General features: G+C 55.0%; 1 protein-coding gene across 1 annotated transcript in view; it reads left to right on the plus strand.

The window, feature by feature from the left end:
- The first annotated feature begins 12,696 nt into the window (after nucleotides 1-12,696).
- The window catches only part of LOC120374980 (lanosterol synthase-like), a 32,358-nt gene continuing 20,841 nt past the window's right edge, over nucleotides 12,697-24,213 (plus strand). Inside the window, exons 1-11 of the mRNA XM_039495460.1 lie at nucleotides 12,697-12,825; nucleotides 14,377-14,545; nucleotides 15,460-15,598; nucleotides 16,347-16,455; nucleotides 17,802-17,923; nucleotides 18,663-18,759; nucleotides 19,745-19,880; nucleotides 21,989-22,097; nucleotides 22,618-22,736; nucleotides 23,282-23,379; nucleotides 23,852-23,879. Of these exons, the coding sequence (XP_039351394.1) occupies nucleotides 12,734-12,825; nucleotides 14,377-14,545; nucleotides 15,460-15,598; nucleotides 16,347-16,455; nucleotides 17,802-17,923; nucleotides 18,663-18,759; nucleotides 19,745-19,880; nucleotides 21,989-22,097; nucleotides 22,618-22,736; nucleotides 23,282-23,379; nucleotides 23,852-23,879 (1,218 nt within the window). The 5' untranslated portion in view covers nucleotides 12,697-12,733. The remainder of the gene's footprint in view (nucleotides 12,826-14,376; nucleotides 14,546-15,459; nucleotides 15,599-16,346; nucleotides 16,456-17,801; nucleotides 17,924-18,662; nucleotides 18,760-19,744; nucleotides 19,881-21,988; nucleotides 22,098-22,617; nucleotides 22,737-23,281; nucleotides 23,380-23,851; nucleotides 23,880-24,213) is intronic.

Raw genomic sequence — 24,213 nt, forward strand, 5'->3', positions numbered from 1 at the left:
CTCTGTCCCTGATCTGTAGCAGCCTGTGTCCGAGTGAAGTTCCTTATTGAGGTTGCACGAACAAGCCATCCTGATGTGTAGGAAGAATAGTAAATATGGCAGGTGACCAGCTTGGCTTAACAGTGAAATCCTTGCTGATCTTAAACGCAAAAAAGAAGCTTACAAGAAGTGGAAGATTGGACAAATGACCAGGGAGGAGTATAAAAACATTGCTCAGGCATGCAGGAGTTAAATCAGGAAGGACAAATCACACTTGGAGTTGCAGCTAGCAAGAGATGTTAAGAGTTACAAGAGGGGTTTCTTCAGGTATGTTAGCAACAAGAAGAAAGTCAAGGAAAGTGTGGGCCCCTTACTGAATGAGGGAGGCAACCTAGTGACAGAGGATGTGGAAAAAGCTAATGTACTCAATGCTTTTTTTGCCTCTGTCTTCACAAAGAAGGTCAGCTCCCAGACTACTGCACTGGGCAGCACAGCATGGGGAGGAGGTGACCAGCCCTCTGTGGAGAAAGAAGTGGTTCGGGACTATTTAGAAAAACTGGACAAGCACAAGTCCATGGAGCTGCATGCACTGCATCCGAGGGTGCTTAAGGAGTTGGCGGATGTGATTGCAGAGCCATTGGCCATTATCTTTGAAAATTCATGGCGATCGGGGGAGGTCTCGGATGACTGGAAAAAGGCTAATGTAGTGCCCATCTTTAAAAAGGAGAAGAAGGAGGATCTGGGGAACTACAGGCCAGTCAACCTCACCTCAGTCCCTGGAAAAATCATGGAGCAGGTCCTCAAGGAATCAATTCTGAAGCACTTAGAGGAGGGGAAAGTGATTGGGAACAGTCAGCATGGATTCACCAAGGGCAAGTCATGCCTGACTAACCTAATTGCCTTCTGTGAGGAGATAACTGGCTCTGTGGATGAGAGGAAAGCAGTGGATGTGTTATTCCTTGACTTTAGCAAAGCTTTTGATACACTCTCCCACAGTATTCTTGCCAGCAAGTTAAAGAAGTATGGGCTGGATGAATGGACTATAAGGCGGTTAGAAAGCTGGCTAGATCATCGGACTCAACAGGTAGTGATCAATGGCTCCATGTCTAGATGGCAGCCGGTATCAAGCGGAGTGCCCCAAGGGTTGGTCCTGGGGCCGGTTTTGTTCAATATCTTCATTAATGATCTGGAGGATGGCGTCGACTGCACTCTCAGCAAGTTTGCAGATGACACTAAACTGGGAGGAGTGTAGATACGCTGGATGGTGGGATAGGATACAGAGGGACCTAGACAAATTAGAGGACTGGGCCAAAAGAAACATGATGAGGTTCAACAAGGACAAGTGCAGAGTCCTGCACTTAGGATGGAAGAATCCCATTCACTGTTACAGACTAGAGATCGAATGGCTAGGAAGCAGTTCTGAAGAAAAGGACTTAGGGGTTACAGTGGACGAGAAGCTGGATATGAGTCAACAGTGTGCCCTTGTTGCCGAGAAGGCTAATGGCATTTTGGACTGTATAAGTAGGGGCATTGCCAGCAGATCGAGGGACGTGATCATTCCCCTCTATTCGACATTGGTGAGGCCTCATCTGGAGTACTGTGTCCAGTGGAAAGATGTGGAAAAATTGGAAAGAGTCCAGCGGAGGGCAACAAAAATGATTAGGGGGCTGAAACACATGACTTATGAGGAGAGGCTGAGGGAAGTGGGATTGTTTAGTCTGCAGAAGAGAAGAATGGGGGGGGGGTTGATAGCTGCTTTCAGCTACCTGAAAGGGGGTTCCAAAGAGGATGGATCTAGACTGTTCTCAGTGGTACCTGATGACAGAACAAGGAGTAATGGTCTCAAGTTGCAGTGGGGAGGTTTAGGTTGGATATTAGGAAAAACTTTTTCACTCAGAGAGTGATGAAGCACTGGAATGGGTTACCTAGGGAGGTGGTGGAATCTCCTTCCTTAGAGGTTTTTAAGGTCAGGCTTGACAAAGCCCTGGCTGGGATGCTTTAGTTGGGAATTGGTCCTGCTTTGAGCCCCAGGGAGTTGGACTAGATGACCTCCTGAGATCCCTTCCAACCCTGACATTCTATGATTCTATGAAGTGAGGCCTATCGCTCCTCTCAGTGCCTGTGACAGATGGCAATTTTGTGCAATGTCCTGATGTGATGGCCTTCACTTTTGGGGAGTGTTGCCTTAGTGGACGGGGGGGTTGTCCCTTGGAAGTGCAGAGGGGTGGTTTGGTAAGGGAGCCGGGGCCCTCCCACTCCAGCAGGCTCCAGGCCAGGGCCCTGTGAGGGCTATCAAAGGTCTGACACCCAGGAGCACCTTAAGGCTGCCCTCCCTGGGCCACATCCCACCCTGCTATTGCTCACAGTCTGTAGCAAGGGGGTGTGAAGGGGGTCAGCTCACCATTGGGTGCCTCCTCGTGGCCAGGTGTGGCCGTTCTCTCTCTTGGGTGGCAGTCTCTGCCCTGCTGGGAGAGTCCCTAAATCAAATCAGGGAATTAACACAAACAAACTGAGTTTGTATGAGAAGGAGGGTAATACACCCTGCCAGGGAGGCATCTGAAGCAGGTCCTCCCTTCCCTCAGGAAGGGACCTGTGGGCAGTTGCTGTAGGGAGAGAGCCTGCCCGCCCTTGGCCCGTTCCTCAGGTGCTGCGAGTTGTGGGTCTGCTCTCAGCCCTGGCCTGCTCCCCAGTGAGCAGGTCTGTTCCCTTCTAGCTCCTCCTCCCGTCTGTGCATCTCTGACTGGTGGGAGGGGGAAGCGCTCAGGCTACTCCCTCTCTCATCTGGCAACCTGATCAGTGGAACCAACGCAGCTGGACACCCCCACAATCTCCTTGGGAAGGGTCCTGGAACAATGCATTGAAGGCAAGCCGCAGAACCACTGCACTCCAAGCAGGGCCAGTTGAAGGATGTTTCGCGCCCTAGGCACCGGCCCTGACTCCAAGGCACAAATAGCAGAGCCAAGCCATTGCTCTGAACTCACCCCAGAACAGCTGGGAAACTATCTGAGCGCACAGCCTGAATTGGAAGCAACATAACAGGCAGCTCCACTGGCCGCCCCAGCATCTGGGACCTGGAGGTCAGACAGCAGTGGTGCCATGAGCATGGGAAGTTGCCTTCTTGTACAGTTTTAACACACAGCACCATCCCATATCAATGTTTAAGTTGCTACGGTCCACAAAGGTATTTAGGCACCTAACTCCCTTTGAAATCAGTGGGAGTTAGGCACCTAAATAGCTCTGAGGATCTGGGCCCAAGGGAATGAGTTTGGCGGGTCACTTAGAAGGCCTAGTCATAGAGGGACTTATCTGCTTTGTGTGAGTCTAGAGAAACAAGGTGTGGGGCTAGTCGACGTGGCAGAGAGCAGAAAAATGGAGAATTCCTCTTAAGCAATTCCCTTGGCTTGTGAAACAACACCTCCTTTGTAGTCAATAAATATGGTAGGTGTGGGATCTGGAACTTGAGCACATTACAAACTGTGCCTGAGTTTGACTGGCCCCTTAGTCTTCATCATAGTGCCTCATCTGATGAATTGTAGTGCTTGATCGCAGATTACGGGAGAAGTTTCTATGTGTGTTTTGGTGTGAGATCAAAGAACACATATTTGTTGCCTTTCATCTCTGATACTGCATGTCCTGGTTCCTGTGGTCACGGGGCTATGAGCTATTCTTTTAACTATTATTGAGTTATTTAATTATGTGTAGCAAAGGACTAACTCTTAACTGGTTAAGAAAAGAATAACTGTCCGGACCTAAGGTTACTGACTGATTCCAGTGGCAGGTCACAAGGTTTCAAGGGTCCTAGTCTCACCCGGTCTGTCTGTTCCAGGTTGCTGGGTGTCAGGTCCCTGGGTCTGACCCGGTCTGTCTGTTCCAGGTCACTGGGTGTGAGGAGCCCTAGGTCTGACCCGATCTGTCTGTGCCAGGTCGCTGGGAGTGGGGGACCCTGGTCAGAGCAGGTCTGTCTGCTGCAGATCGCTGGATATGAAAGGCCTTTGGTGTGACCCAGTATGTCTTTTTCAAATTGCTGGGTATGAGGGGCCCTGGGTCTGACCTTGCCTGTCTGTTCCAGGTTGCTGGGTGTGGGGTCTCTGGGTCTGACCCGGTCTGTCTGTTCCAGGTCGCTGGACATGAGGGGCCCTTGGTCTAACCCAGTCTTGCAACTCCAGGTTTCCTACTTTAAATATTTTGCCAGTCATTTAAGAGTATTACTGGTTACTGTGTTTATTAACTAGGGAGCTGAACAAGCCCTCACTGGCTCTGGTATGAAGTGAATGCTGGCTGGGGGCTGTACCTGTGGCTGGGAGAAGCCCTTTTCACACCTTCAAGGTGTTAAGGTGACACGGTCAGTTTACAATTCATGGCGAGGTATTTACAAAATGGCTGCTACAGTTCAGCTCCTCTGTCCATATTTAGGCTCTTTAATAAGTGGCCAGAGGCAGGGAACTGCAATTGCCACTGATTCCTGACTGAGGGGTTTGCCACAGGGTCAGTGTGCCCTGGGGCGGCTCTAGGAATTTTGCCGCCCCAAGCACGGCAAGCAGGCTGCCTTCTGCGGCTTGCCTGCGGACGGTCCGCTGGTCCCGCGGCTTCGGTGGATCTCCCGCAGGCGTGCCTGTGGGAGGTCCCCTGAAGTCGTGGGACCAGCGGACCCTCCACAGGCAAGCTGCCAAGGGCAGCCTGCCTGCCGCTCTCACGGCGCCGGCAGAGCGACCCCCGCAGCTTGCCGCCCCAAGCACGTGCTTGGCATGCTGGGGCCTGGAGCCGCCCCTGAGTGTGCCGCAGGGAGCTCTGCCTGCCATGACAACCCCAAATCTACAGTGCATTTTGCTTGTTACCAACCCCTTGGCCGGCAGCAAGAAGTTGCTGTGATCCAACAGTTGCTAATAAGCAGAAGGCAGGTTTGTGAGGCAGCAGCCAGGGATGGCAGGTCTCAGCACTTCCTTTCCTGGCTGCTGCTTCACAAACCTGTCTGCCGGTGGAGCCTTTCATCCAAAAATGTAGCTAACAAGCAGCATGCCATTTATAAGCTAATGTAGCTAATAAGCAGCAATCGCCAACTGCCATGAACATTCAAGTCAATGGGACAGGATTGGTTCATGGCAAAATGTTGCTATTAACCAGAAATTGTGACTATCCAGACTGCTATTAAATGGAATCAACCGTATTGGCAACTGGAGCCAGTCAGAGCAGACTGAAGGGCCCCACCCAGGACCAGACTCAAAGCCACCTTTGCTCACGTACACCCTCCTGAGGGCACTGGGCATTCGTGGACCAAACCCCAGGCTCCAGGATCTTGGGAGTTTGTATTGCCCAGTGCTGCCAGATGCAGTCGAGGAATGGGATCCAGCACATCTTCAGAACCCCCTTTAAAGTATCCTCTACCAAAGCCAGTGAGCCCAGGGGCTTTCCTGGAGTTTGGTACAGAATGACTGCAGTGGTCATGGTGATTAGCATTTCTGTTCAGTCAGGGCAGTAGGGAAGGAGGCTGAGTCTGAGACAATCTCAGAAAAGATTAGGGAGACTAACGAGCATGTTCTTATAAAGAAGACGTGATCCTCTCTGTGCTGTATTGATCAATACTAGCAAGTTCTTTGCAAGGAGGTAGAAGTTGGATTTCTCAAAGAGTAGGGTGTGTTTCAAGGCATTTTATTTCCTGCTCTAAATCAAGACATTCTTGTAGTAGGGCTGATATATTGGCGGAGGATTGTGCAATAATAGACCTGAGCTTTACGAATTTCCCAGGAGCTGGTTAGTTTGTCCAAATGAGGAAACTTGTCTCGGAGAAAGGAGAATGGTCATAGGGTGCCTGTAACCTGCAGCTGCCATGTCTTTCTTTCCCATGTGACATTTTGCTGTCATGGTGACTGCAGCTCCTTGCAGAGGGCAAACACATTGGGCTCTCTTGTGTGGCCTTTACATGTGTTCTTTCTTATTGATCTTCTCACTGCTCTAGAGGAAGTCAAGTAAAGCTCTTTAACACAAGTCAGTGTTGTTCTGTCATGTCCAATACCTTCCCATTTCTCTGCCTCGTCATGCAGGGAGGTGGCCCAAGCCTGCCAGTTCCTGGTCTCCAAGCAGATTGAGGATGGTGGCTGGGGAGAGGATTTGGAGTCCTGCGAGCAACGCAGATACATGCAGAGCTCCACCTTCCAGCAGGGGTGGCTCAGGTATTTTGCCACCCCAAGCACGGCAGGCAGGCTGCCTTCGGCGGCTTGCCTGCAGGAGGTCCCCGGTCCCGCGGACTCGGCAGCACACCTGCGGGAGGTCCACCTAAGTCGTGGGACCAGTGGACCCTCCACAGGCATGCCGCCAAAGGCAACCTGCCTGCCGCCCTTGTGGCGACTGGCAGAATGCCCCCCGTGGCTTGCCGCCCCAAGCATGTGCTTGGTGTGCTGGTGCCTGGAACCGCCCCTGCCTTCCAGATCCACAACATCTGCTGGGCCCTGCTGGGGCTCATGGCCGTCAGGTAGGAGACCTGACGCTGCTTCTCAATGGCAGAACATCGTCCTCTTCACCTGCATTCACAGACCACAGCACCGGGGCATGACTGAAAAAATCAAACATACAGCATGAAATCCTGACCATTATAGTCAATGGGTGTTTTGCCATTGACTTCAGTGGGCCAGGACCTCAGCCCAATTATTTAGCTATGTGGCTGATACTTTGACTGCACTATCAGACAGGCAGTTACCAGACTAACCCAACGTACCTCGGTGGAGACTTAACCCTTGGTGTCGTCACTGAATGGTCAGCAGAACAAAGTAATAACTGGTGCAGGATAACTAATTGTCTCTAGCACATTTGTGTCTTCATAATATGATTAACAGTTTTCTTTATGAAGCCCCCCAACCACACAAGGTGCTGTACAATGATCTGCAACAAATACAATACAATAGAGACTGCAGTAAGGAACTAATATAATTTTCAGCACCCGTCCTTCAAGCCAAACCCAGAGTGCAAACTGCATGGGAAGAAGGGAAATGAAGGAGCTGATATTAGTCAGGTTCATTAACTTTGCCAAAGAAGTGTTCTCAGGTGTTTCTCAAAGCTGGGCAGGATGCGCTCAGATAAATGTCCAGGGGAATGACCTCCACCCTCCTTGAAATTGAAATTGTTACCAAGTCCCTCATTTTTCTGTGTCCCTCTGTCTCGCCAGTGGGGTCACACTGCACCACACGCAAGGGCAAGCTGGACATTTGGATCATGGATGAAGCACTTTACAGGTGCAGGGATTGTGAAATTGTTAAGCAATTGTCATTGTTTTGAAAATGATTCATTGTTCTCTGTCAGTGACACAGACAGCTGCAGGGAGAAGATTTCTGACAGTGGAGAGCTCCTTGATCTAGCACACAAGAGCAGAACGAGAGAGAGAGCCTGGCTGGGCTGAAGCTGGCTTCCCCCCAACCATCTCCAGACCCAGCAATCCATCCACCCCTTTGGGAAAACAGCCTTCTCCTGCTGCCAGCTTGTCCTGTAGCTTACCTAGTACCAGTGTGCTGGAGTGCTGAAGGTTCAAACCCCAATGATAACGCTCTGTGTGTGTTAACAATTGTATTTAATACACTTTTAGATTAGTTTTTACGTTCTTAAAAAAACCACCTAGGAAATTACACACACACAGTGTAAACTGTGCAAAGAATGTTATTTAGGTTGCAAAGTCAAACACTCAGAAGTTGGGAAATGCCAGAACTGCAGTTTTCTGTTCAATCTTACTTTGTCACACCGTGCGCATGCATTATGGTCTGGTCTTTAACTACACGATCACATGTTATCTTACCCACAGGAGCCCTGCCTCATTCGGTGCACAGGCTGGATGCACAAAGGAGCAGAATAAAGGTTACGTGGGCTGGTGTAAATCTGGCATAAACACGTGTCCTGAGGGCAGCCCCGCAAGTGGCCCATCACCTCAGTTTCCATCTTAATTCCTCAGATAAACTCAGCCTTCAAAGTATTTCAATAGCCCTTTTCGCGGGGTTTCCTTCTCACTAGAATCCCTCCCCCCAGTGCAGTCCAAACAGTCCATTCGTCCCAACAGTCCAGCACCAAGCCCAGCTCCAGTATCTCTCACCACGCCCCAGCGCCCAGCAGGTGCAGCTCTGGCTGCTCCCCCCACACCCTAACTTCCAGGTCTGGCTGCAGTGTCTCTCACCACACCTCACCCAGACGCTAGCTTGGGTGTTTCTCCACCCTGTTTCCTTGCCAGGCAGGGCTCCAGCTCTTGCCTGGAGACATCGGTGGACTCACCCCTCCATCAGCCTTCAGCAGCATTGTGAGTTCAGGTCTCCGGTTCAGAGAGCCAGCAGGCATCTTCCTCTGCTGTTCTCAACCTTCAGCCCTCTCTAGCTGTGTCTCTCTGGCCTGTGGAGGTTTGTAGGTGACCCCCTGCCTGCCTGTCTGCAGCTTTCACCAGCCTGCTCTGGCTCCACTGCTCACTGGGGAACTGACGGCTCCCCCCTTCAGAGACAGCCCCCCTGAAAGCTCAGTGCCCAACTCTGCTCTTCCTCTCAGCTCCCGTTACTCTCTGGGTTCTCTTCCTTTCTGCTCTGGGCTCTCAACTCTCCCTCTCAGGGCATGTCTACACTACTGCTTAATTCAATATCACTTACATCACTCAGGGACGTAAAAAAGCCACCCCCGAGTGACATAAGTTACAGCGACCTAAGCAGAGAGAGAGCTCTCTCGTCAGCACAGGGCATCTTCCCCAGACACGCTGCAGTGGCATTGGAGCAGCTGCACCGATGTCGATTAGCCCTAAGCTCTCACAGGACTTTGGACTCGGGATCTCAAGATCATTTAGCCCATTACCTTGCACTGAGGCAGTAACCCTAGACTATCCCTGGCAGGTGTTTATCTAACCTGTTCTTAAAAATTCTGGTGATGGGAATTCCACAATCTCCCTTGGGAACCTATTTCAGTACTTAACTGTCCTTCTAGTTAGAAAGTTTTTCCTAGTATCTAAACTAAATCAGCCTTGCTGCACATTGAATAAATTACTTCTTGTTGTACTTTTGGTGGACATGGAGAACTATTGATCACTGTCCTATTTCTAACAGCCCTTAACATATTTGAAGACTGTTATCAGGTCCCCTCAGTCTTCTTTTCTCAAAACTAAATATGCCCCGATTTTTTTCAACCTTTCCTGATAGGTGACATTTTCTAAATCTTTTATCATTTTTGTTGCTTTCCTTTGGATGCTCTTCAGTTTATCCACATCTTTCCCAATATGTGGCACCCAAAACTAGACACAGTACTCCAGCTGAGGCCTCACCTGTGTCGAGTAGAGCAGGACAACTACCTCCCCTGTCTTCGATATGACAGTTTTGTTACTATCCCCCAGAATTATATTAACCTTTTTTGCAACTGTATCACATTGTTGGCTCATCTTCAATTTTTAATCCACTTTGCCCCAGATCTTTTTCTGCAGTATTATTACCTCACCAGTTATTCCCCATTTTGTAGTTGTCCACTTGATTTTTTTCTTTCTTAAGTGTAGTACTTGCACTTGTTCTTATTGAAATTCATTTTGTTGATTTTGGACCAATTCTCTAAGGCCTTTTTGTATTCTAATCCTGTTCTCCAAAGAACTTGCAACCTCTCCCTGACTGGTGTCATTCACAAATTTTATAAGCATTTTCTCCACCCCATTGTCCAAGTCGTTAATGAAAATATTGAATAGTACTGCACCCAGGACTGAGTCCTGTGGGACCCCACTTGATACATCCTCCCAGTTTGACAACAAACCATTTGTAACAAACTCTGCACTTGGACTGCCTATTGAACTATAACTTTTTAAATTGATTCCAGAAAGACTTTTACAAATCAGCCTCACCATATCTGCTATGAAACTGATCTAAGAACTTTACTCATATATGTATGTACATTGATCTTTTAATCATAGCAATGTTCTTCTTTCTTTTTTTCTTTTTATTAATAAATCTTAGATTTAGTTAATAAGGATTGGCTTATGTATTTGGATGAGATCTGAAATATTCATTGACCTGATGGGCAATGTGTCTGGTTCCTTGGATTGGTAGAACTTTAAGTATGGTGAACAAGATTGTTCGTAATCCCTCACTATATGGGATTTGGCTGTCTGGATGAGAGCCAAAGGCTGGATTGATTAAAGGGGACTGCATTTTGGCTTTTTAGTAACCAGTGTGGTATTACAGATGCTGTTTTGTTTTGTTACTGGCTTGGTGAATCTAAGTATAGAATAAACTGCCAGTTGTGGGGATTTCTTGCAGTTTGCCGTGAATAAGCATTATCAGTGTGGCCCCTCTAAGCACCATGGTCCCAGATGGATTTCCTTATGAAAACGCAGTAACTGGCTTGGCGGCTTTAACCAGATTCCCAGCAGGGCTCACTGGCAGGGCTCCTCTTTACCATATGGCTGGGAGTACTGAGAGCAAGAAGAGCTTTTGCACCAGACAGCTGGTACATTTCTGATTGTGAGTTGGGGAATCACCCAGATATTAGTTCCCCAGACACAACAACAAGGGAGGTAACAAACACCCAGGTGTGTGTTGAACAATCATCAACAGCCATTGTCTAGTGAGGGAGTTACAATTCAATGACTCACTTGCACACGGCCACACCAGCGGAATTGCTTAGCCTTGCCTGATTTTTCGGCAATGCCCACCAGACATGTCTGGACTTGTGTTCTCCAAGTACATGACTGAGGACATAAAATACTAGAGGCTGCATGGTTTGTCCATTCTCCTCCCCAACCCACGCTGAAGTCAACGAGAACGATGGACATAGGCACCGACTCCATAGGTGCTCCGGGGCTGCAGCACCCACAGAGAAAAATTAGTGGGTGCTCTGCACCCACCGACAGCCAAGCTCCCCTCACCCCCCACCCCATCTCCTCCTCCCCTGAGCGTGCCGTGTCCCTGTTCCTCTGCCTACCTCCCAGTGCTTCCCCACTGGCCGCCACCAAACAGCTGTTTGGCAGCTTTAGCACGCTCCGGGAGGGCGGGGGAGGAGCGGGAACGTGGCATGCTCAGGGGAGGAGGCAGGGCTAGAGATTTGGGGAAGGAACTGGAATAGGAACAGAGTTGGGGCGAGGACTTTCGGGAAAGGGTTGGAATGGAGGCGAAGCAGGGGTGGAAGAGGTGGGATGGGGCAGGGCCTCATGGAAGGGGTGGAGTGGGGCGGGAGCGGGGCCAGGGGACAGAGGGGATCGAGCACCCATGGGAAAGAGGGGAAGTCGGCGCATATGATGCTGGAGCTGAGGAGATGGTTCCCCAGGCTAACAGCGAGAGCCTGCATATGAAAGACTGTAACCAACCTGCAGTATCCAGTGGGGTGAGAAAAACTGCTTAGTCGAGATATTGCCTAGTCTAATAAGGTTGAGAATTTAGACGGCATGCTTATCTTTTATTTTCCTTTGGGAACTACCTTGACTCCTTGCCTATCACTTATAATCACTTAAAATCCATCTTTTGTAATCAATAGACTTATTCTAATGTTGGTCCTTACCAGTGAGTTTGACTGAAGTGTTCGGTAAATCTGCTCAGGTTACAAAGGCTGGTGTATGTCACTTTCCATTGATGAACCAATTAATAAACTTTCCATTGCTCAAGAAAGGGTCCTGAGCAGTGCAAGATGGTATATTCCGGTGGTACAAGGCTGGGAACTGGGGGGATTTGGCTGGTGCCTTGCTGTGTGATTTGTGAGTGGCTCTGGGAGCAGTCATGCAATCTGGCTGGATGTGGGGCTCCACATGGGGTTGTACTGAGCAGGAACAGCACCGGGAGGGGTTTGCTGCTTGTCACCAGTACGGCGTTGTGAGAGACAACCCAGAGTCGTGCGTTAAGGAGGCATAGCGCTCTCACCATCCCAGGTTGCACCCTGGGGATCCCGTCACGCTCAGGTTCTCATTGGTTTTGTGGTGCATTTGTCCAGACATTCTTCCTCAAGGTGGCTCGTGAAGAGGCTGGCATATTGGGGAGCCATCCTAGTCCCCCTGGCTGTCCCCACGGTTTGGATAATGTGTTTGTTGTTGAATGTAAAAGTGGTCTGGGTGAGGATGAAATGGATGAGTTTGACAATGTGTTTGGGGTGGAGATCTGAGTGTTGCCCGTTGTCTCATATGTGAGGCAGGCTGCGAAGCTCTCAGGGTGTATGGAAAGCGACATCCCCGGTGGCGGGGACGGTGTGCTGAGGGAGGTGGTTAAAGTTGTGCCGTTTGGGCAGGAAGTCAGTTGTGTGCTGGCGGATGCTGCCCTTCGGGTGGTGGTTGCCTTGAGGCTGGTTTCTGAGCGTCCTCACACGCCTTCAGCCGGCGTGCCAGGGCCGGGTGCGAGGCTGGGTCTCTCGGGACGCACGGGGCAGGGGAGTTTGCAGCGTGGCTGGGGAAGGATTGAATCACCGCCGCTCAGCGCGGGGGGCCTGGCTGGGCGAGGAGCTGCGCCGCAGCGCTGTGGGGTGGCTGCTTGGCCCAGGCGCCCCGGCGGACGGCGCCCCCGGTGCGGGCCCAGGGATCCCCCCGGGGGCGGCCGCCGGGCAGGGGCGGGCTGGGGACGTGTCTCCGCCAGGCACAGGCTGGGCCGGCGGGGGCGGGGCTGGAGGCGGCGCCGCTCCGGGGCCGGTCCCGCCGTGAGCCAGGGCCGGGGCGGGGCCTGGGCCGGCGGGGGCGGAGCTGGCGCTGCCGGGCCCGGCCGATCCCCGCTCTGGGCAGCAGGGGCGGGGCCGGAGGCGTGGCCACGCCCAGCCCGGGGCCGGCCCTGATTGGCCGGCGCCGCGTGGGCCCATGTCTGCCGAGATGGGGAATCGCCGCGCCGCGAGCCCGCGGCCCCCGCAGTCAGCGGCGTGCGGCGGCGGCCGCGAGATGGGGCACGAAACGTGAGTGTGTGTGTGTGTGCACGCGCGCGTGTCTGGAGTGTGTGTGCCGCTGTACCAGTGGCTGTGTGCGTGAGTCTCTGTGCGAGTGCATGTGAATTTGTGTGTGTCTCTGTGTGTGAGTGTGTCTCTGTGTGTGTCTCTGTGTGAGTGTGTGTCCGTGCGCGTCCCTCTGAGCCTCTGCGAGAGTGGGTGTCTTTTCGTGCGGGTGTCTTGTGTCTGTGCCTCTGGAACAGTGGCTGTGTGCGTGAGTCTCTGTCCGAGTGCATGTGAATTTGTGTGTGTCTCTGTGTGTGAGTGTCTCTGTGTGTGTTTGTGTCCGTGCGCGTCCCTCTGAGCCTCTGCGAGAGTGTGTGTCTGTTAGTGCGTGTGTCTTGTGTATGTGCCTCTGTACCAGTGGCTGTGTGCGCGAGTCTCTGTGCGAGTGCATGTGAATTTGTGTGTGTCTCTCTGTGTGAGTGTGTCTCTGTGTGTGTTTGTGTCCGTGCGCGTCCCTCTGAGCCTCTGCGAGAGTGTGTGTCTGTTAGTGCGTGTGTCTTGTGTATGTGCCTCTGTACCAGTGGCTGTGTGCGCGAGTCTCTGTGCGAGTGCATGTGAATTTGTGTGTGTCTCTGTGAGTGTGTGTCCGTGCGCGTCCCTCTGAGCCTCTGCGAGAGTGTGTGTCTGTTAGTGCGTGTGTGCGTGTCTTGTGTATGTGCCTCTGTACCAGTGGCTGTGTGAGTGAGTCTCTGTGCGAGTGCATGTGAATTTGTGTGTGTCTCTCTGTGTGAGTGTGTCTCTGTGTGTACCTCTGTGAGAGTGTGTCTCTGTCTCTGTGTGAGTGCCCGTGTGACCCTGGCCAGTGCTGTTGCTGCATCCCAGTTGTAGCCTGTTTCTGTTCCAGTGGCTCCTGGAGGCCGCACTCAGGCCAAGCCCCTGTGCTCGGAGCTGTACGGCTCTGTGTAATGCTGCACAGCGCGGTGCCACGGAGTAACTGGTCTGTGCAGTGTGGCACCCACTCGCCAGCAGGGGCCGGGGCTCTTAGGAATTCATGTTAAATGAGACATTTTAAATCCATGAAGTGCCCCACCGCTCCCAGCATGGAGGGAGGTGACAGAGCTGCCACCCCTTCGCAGTGACAGGTCCCCATGGGCCGATGGGAAACTCTCCTAGAACTTGGCGCTCTGGTTGCTGTGAGGACAGCATGGGGTGGGAAGATGCCAGGAAAGGGGAGCGCTGTCAGAAGTAGCCCCCTGTATGGGACCGGTTGAGGGTCTGTCAGGTGCTTGCTCCGACAGCACGGTGTGGAGTGGTCACAGCCAAGCAACATGACATTGGCCCAGCTGTTGCTCCGAGGACTCGCCCCTTCCCCCTTGTTATTTTGCAAAGTCTAAGTGTTGGCAGCCAGCTCGTGGCTGAGTGCAGAGCTCTCTGGGTTCTCATGTCTATTGCTAACGCTGCAGCAGGCGTCTGCACTGGCCCCGCGCGTCCCAGGGCACTGACAGCCCAATGCTCAGAGCCGGCAATGCTTGGTGACGCGCCCGGGATTTGTCTGGTTCCCTGTGGTCTCTCCAGGTGTTTGCGGAGAAGGGGCGGCCCGTATAAAACAGAACCTGCGAGTGACCTCACCCGCTGGCGACTGAGCAATGAAGAAGGGCGGCAGAGTTGGCGCTACCTGGAGGCTGGCGAGGAATGTGAGCGAGAGCAGAGCGGGCTGGAGGCTCACTGCCTAGGCTTGGACACGGTGGGTGGCTGATTTTCACTCGCAGCGCAGTGTTTGCCGAGGCTGGGAAGGGGGCAGCCACCTGAACCCCATGCTCGTGTGGCCGGCTGTAATTCCCCTATTGCCGCCATTGTCTCCTGCCCCCAGATGCTGAGTCATTGTCTCTGAAGCGAGGCTTCTTTTCAGTGACTGTCTGGGATTCACATGCTTGCTAATTCCACAGGGCAGGCACACGTGGTGCTGGCATCAGGGACAGAATTCACAACCTCATGCCAGCCTGGTTGTATTGGCTGCTGGGGTTAGGGTTAGGGTCAGAATCCGCTGACCCTTCCAAGCCTGGAGCCCTGGAATCTGGCCCCTGAGATTCACACTCCTCCTCTGCTCCCCTCCCACACCCTCTTCATCCCTACGCATGCTCTGCACAGTCGCTCTGTGCTGGATTTGGTGTCTGGTTGCTGGCGTTGCTACTAAGTATTGTGTGAAAGGCCAGTGCAGTGCAGGCCATGGCGGAGGTACACAGACCCTGATTCCCCATGGGACTGCAGTGCTGCCATAGCCCACAGAACAAGGCACTTGATTCTACTGGTGTCTTGGCTGTTGGCCATTTTTTGTGCGCGAGCTGGAGCCAGGGCCGGCTTTAGGCTGATTCCCCCGATTCCCCAGAATCGGGCCCTGTGCTTAAGATGGCATCTTAGGTGCTTTTTAAATGTTTAAGAATTTTTTTACTCACCTGGTCTGCTCGGGGTCTTCGCCAGTGGGGGGTCCTTTGGTGCTGCAGAAGACCTGGAGCGGATCCCCCGCCACCGGAGTGCTGCCAAAGCCCCGAACCACCGCTGGGTATTCGAATCAGGCCCCACAGTTCATAAAGCCAGCCTTGGCTGGACCACTGCTCTTTTAATTTGTGTCTGTCCCTGCTCCTCTTCCTTTCTTTGCAGAGTAAGTTCTTCAAGGCCTTGCCCCAGGCCTGCACGGCCCAGGAAGCAGGGCTGAATGGGATGAAGTTTTACTCTGGCCTGCAGGCAGAGGATGGGCACTGGGCCGGTGACTACGGGGGGCCCCTCTTCCTGCTGCCAGGTACGGTGGATGAAATGGCTGCGCCATGTGCTCTGAGCGGCAGCACTTCCCCACAGAGTTACCTGCGTAGGGATGGGATAGCGGGTGCCAAGCAGGGTCCGACAGCGTGGCCAGGGTCTGTGGGGTCTTTGCTTAGCTGTCTGGGGATGATTCAGGGTCGGGCACTGTCGCAGGCCTGGGCAGGGCAGTGTCTTGTCATTCCCCAGCACACAGGGTGCTGAACCTTAATGGCCAATCGTTTCCTCAAACAGTGACCTCAGAAATGCCCCGGCTGCATTGCACTACAGTTAATCCCCAGGGAACGTGTCTTTAATAGTGAGCTGGCGTCTGTTGTGAAGCACCAAGAACTACCCAGCCAGTTAAATCCCCCGTCTGGTTTTGCCGAACGGGGGCGGGGTCCTTTGGTGCAGTCTGACCCCAACAGCCTGTTCCATCGCGGGGGCTGAAGCCGGGGATGCTAGGGAAGGTCATGTGGTTGTTACAGTCTGATGTACATTCTGTCTGGACGGCCCTGACGACACTTTTGGGTTCCAGCAGACGACGACCTTGGAGCCACTTAGCCTGGGGCTGTAGCTGCCCCCTGTTAGCTACACGTGCAGTGCGTACTTGGGACTCCTAGCTACAGTGATTTCTCATGTCCTGTGCTGACCATGAAGAGGACACATGCTTCTCTGAACCAACTAGAGTGTCCCTGTGGCTGAAATCGGGGGGTGGTTTGGCCTAAAGAGTGGACTGTTTTGTCGAACAGGTTTCCTGATCACCTGCCACGTTGCCAAGATCCCACTGCCAGAAGGTTACAGGAGGGAGATGGTGCGTTACCTGCGCTCGGTGCAGCTCCCGGATGGAGGCTGGGGCTTGTGAGTAGCAGAGAAGCTCCTTTCTCCTTATTCCTGCTGCACTGGGCGGGTTGTGCATTCCAGACCCAGTTGACCAGAGGAATGTTCCTATCTGTCTGTCCCTGCACAACACAGCCAGTGAAAACAGTATAGCAATCTCAGAAGCCCCTTGCAAGCACAAAAGTCAGTTCCATTCCTGAGATGTCTGCCTCGCGCATTGTTATCTGCTCTGATACGGCCTTATATCTCGGACGTTATTGCCAGGCATTAGGCCTGCTCCACCTGCTTTGTGCTTCCCCTAAGTAGCCCTCCCCGGGTCCTGGCATTCCTGGGGGGCGCAGAGCAGCTGTAGCGGCTGGAGGTATGTTAGTGGGGTGGGCTGGCTGGTCATTAAATACACTCGGAGAAGGAGGGCACAGAAACAAGGGTGAGGGGATCCTTGCAGCAGGCAGGGATGGACTGCCGGGAACATTGCAGGGGTGGTGTCAGGGGCCGCTCTGCAGAGGCGTTCTGGCTGTTACGTGCACTCTGTCTTGGCTTCGCTGCAGAAGAATGTCTTTCCCATCTCTAGGAGGCGGGTCTGTGATCAGAGGCCTGGGTGAAAGGGAAAGAAATCACGGTAGAAATGTACACCTGCACTGCCAGCTCTCTGCCATTCTCTAGGCAGGTTTCCCTATTCCAGCAGAGGGGAGGGGTACCCAGAGGAGCACTAGGAAACAAGGGAGAATGTTCAAAACTGGCTCATTTTCAGCAGGTCTTTCCATCAACCTATTAAACAAAATCACTGAAATCCCACCAGCCCCCAAGCTGGCCCCTGGGAGGGAAACACTCTGATTTCATTAGCAAATCAAGCCCCACTTCATCGGCACTTCCGGGGTGACTTCAGCTCCGGCAGTGCCGCTGTACTGAATCACACAGCAACGCAGTGGTGGGGGTTTCGCAGTACTCGGCGTTGGCGTCGCTCTGCTCCCCTTGGCTTGACGAGAGCGCTTGCCTATGGCTTCAGCGGGGACAGGCTAGGCCATGGCCGAGTGCTTAGGAAGCTCCCGCGCAGCATCCAGCGCTTGGCCTGGTGCTCCCTTACATGTGGGAAATGGCTCAGTGTGAGACTGCTGGAGCTGCAGTGCCGGGGAGGCCGGCATGTGGCGTGACCAGAGCCCCCCTTCACCATGGGGAGACCACTAGAGTGAGGGGCTGGGAGCATTTCGTTCCCGATTCCCAGCAGCTTGGCCCAGGGTGGTTGCTTTTCGGTTAGTTTGCCTGCTTAGCTTTAACCCCTTGCTTAGGTTCTCCCCAATGAAGCCAGGCTCGGTTGATTGCACAAGTGCTCAGCCACGTCTGACTTCCCTGCTCTCTGTATGTGGCAGGCACGTGGAAGACAAATCGACAGTGTTTGGCACAGCGCTCAACTACACGTCCCTGAGGATTCTGGGGGTTGGGCCAGATGACCCGGACCTCGTGAGGGCTCGGATCAACCTCCACAGCAAAGGTCAGCATGTGGCTGGAGCTCTCTGGCACCGTGTCCTCCCCCCAGCAGCCATGGGGCTGGGACTGTTGAGAAGGGCTTGCCCAGCTCCGAAGGGGTGAGTGGTAGGCGAGGGGACATGCGACCAGAGTGGAGTGAGCCTTTGCCATGGCTTGTCCTTGGCTGCATGGCAGCATGTGCAGTTTGCATGTTAGCTTCTGCCCTGCCACCCTTAGCTTCTCCCAGCTTGGCCTGGCTGTCTTGGCACGTGTGGGATGTCACAGCCCATGCTGCACCCTGCTGTGCCAGGACCCTGCAGCACTTACCTTCTGGGGTGATGGTGAAACCTCAGCTCCTTCACCAGTTGCGAACGCTTCCATTTGGGAGGCAGGGTACTCATGAGCCCTGCAAACATCCGGTCCATCTCAGCAGTTGGTTGTGGGTTAAATCGCCATCTCCAGCCCCCTCATGTGGCTTAGCTTCACTACATGGCTCCATGACACGATGTTCAGTGGTCTCACCAGCTGCACCTTGCACAGGAAACGTGCCCTTCCCAGGTGTCGTTTCTGAATGGCTGTGTCTGTCGGGCGCAGTGCCCATCATGCACCCGCTGCACCGGCCTGCAGCTCTCCAGGGCCCCTGGCCTGCCACGCAACCAGACCAGGATTCAGGAGCCTCTGTTCATGCCCTGTCATGTGGCAGGGTCTGTGTCCCTGGCCCCCGTGGCTGCCGTCAGAGCCCAGATCTGTGTGTCTCTCTCCAGGTGGTGCTGTGGGAATCCCGTCGTGGGGGAAGTTTTGGCTGGCCGTCTTGAACGTTTACAGTTGGGAGGGAATGAACACGCTGTTCCCTGAGCTGTGGTAGGTGCTCTTCTGTATCTGCAGCGTGTATTGATTTTCAGTCCCAAGCCACAGCCCCGTCCCCTCCCAGCAGCAGCATGCAGCAGAAAGCCCAACGCTGAATGCCAGGGACTTGAGAGCAATCCCTGGCCTGCACCAGTCCCCCATTCTCTCGCTCAGCCTGGGGCAGCAGGCTTTGGGCACGGAAACCAGGCAGCATTCCTGGCACAGGGCATGGGCTGATAGGGGAGGGATGTGCTGTTGATGACCTTCCCTCCCCCATCCAAGCTCGGCCCACCTGCTCGACCTCCAGCTTTCCTGCCCTCTCTGCCAGCCGCCAGACCCACCCGTTGCGCTCTCCCTCCTGTGCTGGGTCCTGACACGGTTCCTCCCCATTTGGCATGCCATGGCTGTCCCCGTCCTGGAACTGGGCTTGCCGCAGACTCCCCCAGCGCTCAGGGACAGCTGGTGCCTGAGCTGGCCGTGGGGCCAGGAGCAGGGGGCAGTGTGAGGTGAGGGAGTTCAGGCAGCTGGCTGATTACAGGGAAACCAGTGGCAGCATTGCCCACTGGCATGTTCCCCCAGGAGAGGCTGTTTATTCCCTGCGCCTCCCTCCACACCCCGTTAACACGAACCACAAGGAGTCAGCTGCAGGCTGTGGGCAGAGGCCCCGCCCAGGATAACAGCCTCGCTGGGTTGCTGGGAGAGCCCAGAACGCTCTCCTCAGGCTGGAGCAGACAGTCTCCTGGCTCCAAACAAGGGCTCCAGCTTCTCTCCCAGCTCCCCCGCACCCCGGGAGCATGGAGCAGCGGTCACCTGGGGTTTGCGCGTTGTCCTGAACGACTGCTCTACCCCTCAGGCAGCGGCTATCCTGGGCCCCGAGTGTCTCCTGGGCACATTACCCCTCTGACTGCCCCGCAGCCCTGTCCTTAACTGTGCCCATGTCCCTGCGGCCCCCCACTCCCCATCCCGCACACTGCCGACAGCTTCCTCTGTTGTGTGACAGGCTTCTCCCGGCCTGGATGCCAGCCCACCCCTCCACGCTCTGGTGCCACTGCCGCCAGGTGTACCTGCCGATGAGCTACTGCTACGCCACACGCCTGACTGCCGAGGAGGATGAGCTTGTCCAGAGCCTTAGACAGGTAAATGAACTCCCTGAGCACCCTCCCCGCTCCTCACCCTGTGTTATGGTGGCCTGGAGACCCTTCCCACCATGGCCCAGTTGTGTCTAGTCACATGGACCCAAATCTCCTCATTGGGTGCAAATCCCAGCCCCTGGCAGTGCTTTGTTGGAGGTCCCTGTAGGCTTGTTGTGATGTGATCCCCACGTCAGCCCCTTGTTCCCCCGTCCCACCAGAGCTTCTGGGTCTTCCCCCCTGCCTGGGCACTAACTGCGACGGCTCTGAGCCATGTCCCAGCAGCCCCTGTCTGACACCTCCGTCCCTCATGCTGCCTCGTCTGTTACCAAAGAGGAGCTCAGCGTGGGACTCTCCCCTCGTTCTCTGTGGTGAAGACTTTAGTAATCCTGCCGCTCAGCATCTTGTCCTCCCTGGTTGTTCCGCTCGCTCCCTGCTGATCTAGCAGGGCCAGCGACTCTCACCAGCTTCCTGGTTCTCTAGACTTACAGAAGTTCCTATTTGCTGCTGGCCATTCCGGTTCCCTCTGAGCCTCCTTACGCCTTCCCTGTCACAGCTGATACTTCTGTACGTTGGCGTCGTGTGCGCTACATTTCTGCTCCCTCAGGGGGGTATTGCTTGAGTGAGCCACGTGGTTCTTCCATGCTTTCCCTTTAGCTTAGGGCTGAGGTATGACTGGCCTGTGCTGGCATGTTCCCTCTGTGCAGTATCCGAGCTCCCGTTAGCAGATGGAAAGGCTCTGCCTTCATGGGTGCAGTAGTAACCTTCCCAACAGGAGCTGCATGGAACCGATGCCCTGCTGTCTGTGTGATGACCCAGAGCTCGATTCATCACATCAAGGGACCGGTAGATCATCTAGTCAGGCTCCTGTGTAACGCAGGCCAGAGAATGTCACCCAGTTACTCTGGACTGAGCCCAGCGACGTGTCTGGCTGCAGTACAACGTGCCCTCCAGAAAGGCAGCCAGTCGGGACTGAAGACATCAAGAGATGGAGAGTCTGCCAGTTCCCTTGGCAGCTCATTCCGGTGGTTGATCGTCCTCGTTGTTCACAGTTCGGGCCTCATGGCTTCAGCCACTGGTTCTTGTTCTGCCTTTCTCCGCCCTTCGGTACCTGGTATCTTCTCCCTGTGAAGGTTCTTCTACGAGTCACCTGCCAGTCGTATTTCTGATACTCAGTGGCCAGGACAGTCATGGGGGGCCCGGGAGTGCCTGCCTCAAACAGCCCGTGTAGGCGCCGCATTAACGCTCTTCCATTGCTGGTAACCTTGGCTGATGGGAGCCCGATGGGGCAGGAATTGGGGTGGGCTTTGGGGAAGGAAGGAGAGAGCTGGGAGGGCAAGGTAGGAAGGAAAGCCAAAGGCAGAGTGTCTGGGGTCGTGCAGGGAGCAGGCTTTCCCTGTGAATGCCACGGCAAGGTACGTACCACACACTTGTTCACCATGCCTAAGGCCTGCACTTTCCAAAGGGAGGAGTGGTTTTTGGGAGGCCCCGTTGGCCCCCTGGGAGGGGTCTGATTTGAGAGCACTGAGCCCTGCCCTCTGCGAATCAGACTTGGTGTCTCAGGCTGGGCACCTGACACCCCTAGGCCTGAAGGGGAGTTACGCCTTAGGGGCTGTCTTCTTCCTGCCCATTGGGCCCGGGAGCCCTGCTGTGAATTGGAGCGGGGTGGAGTCCTCCACACAGGCCTCCAGCCAGAGTTAAGTTGAGCCGTTGGCCCTCCCTGCTGCCTGAGCGTGCTCCAGCATGTTCCCCCCATTCTGGCCTGTGTGGGCCCCCCACCTTTGGGCTGTGTGCCCCCCCCAGGCCGCGTGGGGTCCTGGCACCCCCCTCAGGTGCTCTGGCACTATCTGAAGGTGCTTTCTCCTCTTGTTAACTCAGCTTAGCAAAGGGCGCTGGGAGCAGCGCCCTTATGGGACCTGTCCCGGTGGCTGGTGTGGAGCCACAGAGTGAGCCAGGCAGCGCTGCCCTCCTTCCCCGGTGCTCCCCTGCGTGCTCCATGCTGTACTCCCCCTGGCTGCCAACCCCACCAGGCTGACACTTGCAGCTGTCTCATGGGTCTGCTCCCATGGCGTGCTAGTGAGCGGATGGCTAATCTCCTGCCTGCTCCCTGCCAGGAGCTGTATGTCCAGGACTACTCCAGCATTGACTGGCCGGCCCAGAGGAATAACGTGGCTGCCTGCGATCTCTACACCCCGCACAGCTGGCTGCTCACACTTGCCAATGGTGAGTAGGGAAGTGGCTGGGCCTGGCCAGGGCAGGGCGGGGGATAGCTGATGTGCAGGTTGTTTTCTGTCCCCACGGCCGTGGGTCACTAGTGGAGCTGCCCCATAGCCTTACATCTGACCCCAGTGCAGCCCCCAAGCTTCCTGTCAGCCTTGCTCTGCCAGTGGGATCTCAGAGTGGCCAGGGACCAGAAGTTGGCAAGACTTTACTAACCTGGGAGGGAATGCGTGTGCCTGACAAAGCTGTGCCTGCCTGGCCTCCGCACAGAGCCACCGTTACTGCCCTGCCCAGTGGGCACGAGGGCAATCTGTGTGCGGCATTGGCTCGCTTGCATCAGCCACGAGCCAGGAGAAGCCACCTGGATCCAGTAGGTAGGAAAGGCACAGGGCTCTGTGCTGATTGCTGCTGAAGGAGGCTGACCCCAGGGATGAGAGGAGCTCTCTGGGGCTCGGGGCCGGGCCCTGCTCGCCCAGAAGTTGGGACTAGGCAGCTTATTGTGTCTCTCTTGTTCCCGTCTCAGCCATCCTGAACGTGTACGAAGCCCACCACAGCGCCCGGCTGAGGCAGCGAGCCATCGTGGAGCTGTATGACCACATCAAGGCTGACGACAGATTCACCAAGGCCATCAGCATTGGCCCGGTAGGCTGCTCGTTACCGCTCCCACCGAATCAACGGCACTGGCTCCAATTCCTGCCCAGGTGCGGGAGAGACCGGCCTGGGACTCCCCGGCTCTGCCCGGCTGCTGGCACGTAACCATAGCAACCAGCAATCCAGGCAGGCTCAGGGCCTGTTGTGCTGGGCGCTGCACACAGGAGAGTTCACGGTGGGTGACAAGGGGCGTGAGCAGGTTGGCGGGAGAGGAGAGCGTGAGCAACCGCCTGGTCGTTGTGCAGTGGCCATGGAGGCAGGGCGTGCCAACTGTTCCCCTCTGCAGAGTCTTTGCTGGGAACAGCTGGTGGAAGGCCCTGGCTGGAGAGTGATCTCCTGCGCTGTGATGGGGAACAGCCATGGGGATGCCAAGGGGTCTGTTCTGTGACCAGAGCCCCATGGAGACGTGCTCGCTCACCTGCAGACAGCCCCAGGCTGGGGTTTGCTCCTGTGGCTGGTCACGAGGTCAGGTCATGCTGTGCAGGTGCCGAACACCACTGCACTCTGCAGGGGAGTGACGCCTTCTCTCTCGGCAGATTTCCAAGACCATTAACATGCTGGTTCGCTGGTCCGTGGAGGGGGAGAGCTCTCCAGCCTTTCAGGAGCATGTCTCCAGGATCCCTGATTACCTCTGGTAAGGCCAGGCCCATGCACCTCCCCAGCCCCAGAGACAGCGCAGGGCTCAGCTAGAGAGAGCCACTCTGCCCTGTGCGGGAATCCCCAGGCCCTAGCAGGGAACCTGCTGCCCAGACCTGCCATGGGGGACCCCACTTTGCCCCCAGGGCTACCACACTGCCTAGGCCCCAGGAGCAGGGAGCTCTGTGCAGGTGGCATGCGAATGGGGGGGTCTTGCATTGATCAGCAGCCAGCTCCAGACACTGGCTCCTTATTAGCGAGTCGCACTCGCTCCAGTTCTCCCAGTCAGGTGGGGGCCAGAGGGCTGGGAAGGGGCAGGCCAGGGCCCCTGGGGAAGCTGCTGCAGGGCTGCCCGTGAAGCTCAGTGCTCCGTGCCCTGGCAGCAGTGCTAGACGCTTGGTAGCTGCGGGAGTTGGGGACAGGACCACGCTCCCCAGGCTGCTGCACTGATGTGCTCTCTCTCCACCCAGGCTGGGACTGGACGGCATGAAGATGCAGGTAAGGCGCTGTGGCCCTGGCAGCGAACGCAGGGACCCTGGGCCCGCTCTCGCTGCTGTGAGACGGCTCCCAGGGCTGGGCAGGGACCCCTCCCCCGGGGATTGAGCGTGTACTGCAAAGGGGGTCTCGCCAGGCTGCTCTGCCTCGGGGGATCTGCCACCCCTGCAATGTCTCCCTTTCCTGCCGGGCTGTTGATGGTCATAGGACCAGCCCTGGCCCAGCTGTGTGGCTCACAGCAGCAGCTTCTCCCGTCCCTGCTCCTCCTCCTGGCCGAGGGTAGGAGGGGTTGGTATTGGGAGCAGTGTGTGTCCTGCTCTCAGGCAGCTGCTTCTCC

The sequence above is a fragment of the Mauremys reevesii genome, linkage group 11, assembly GCF_016161935.1.
Source record: "Mauremys reevesii isolate NIE-2019 linkage group 11, ASM1616193v1, whole genome shotgun sequence".
Classification (NCBI taxonomy): Eukaryota; Metazoa; Chordata; order Testudines; family Geoemydidae; genus Mauremys; species Mauremys reevesii.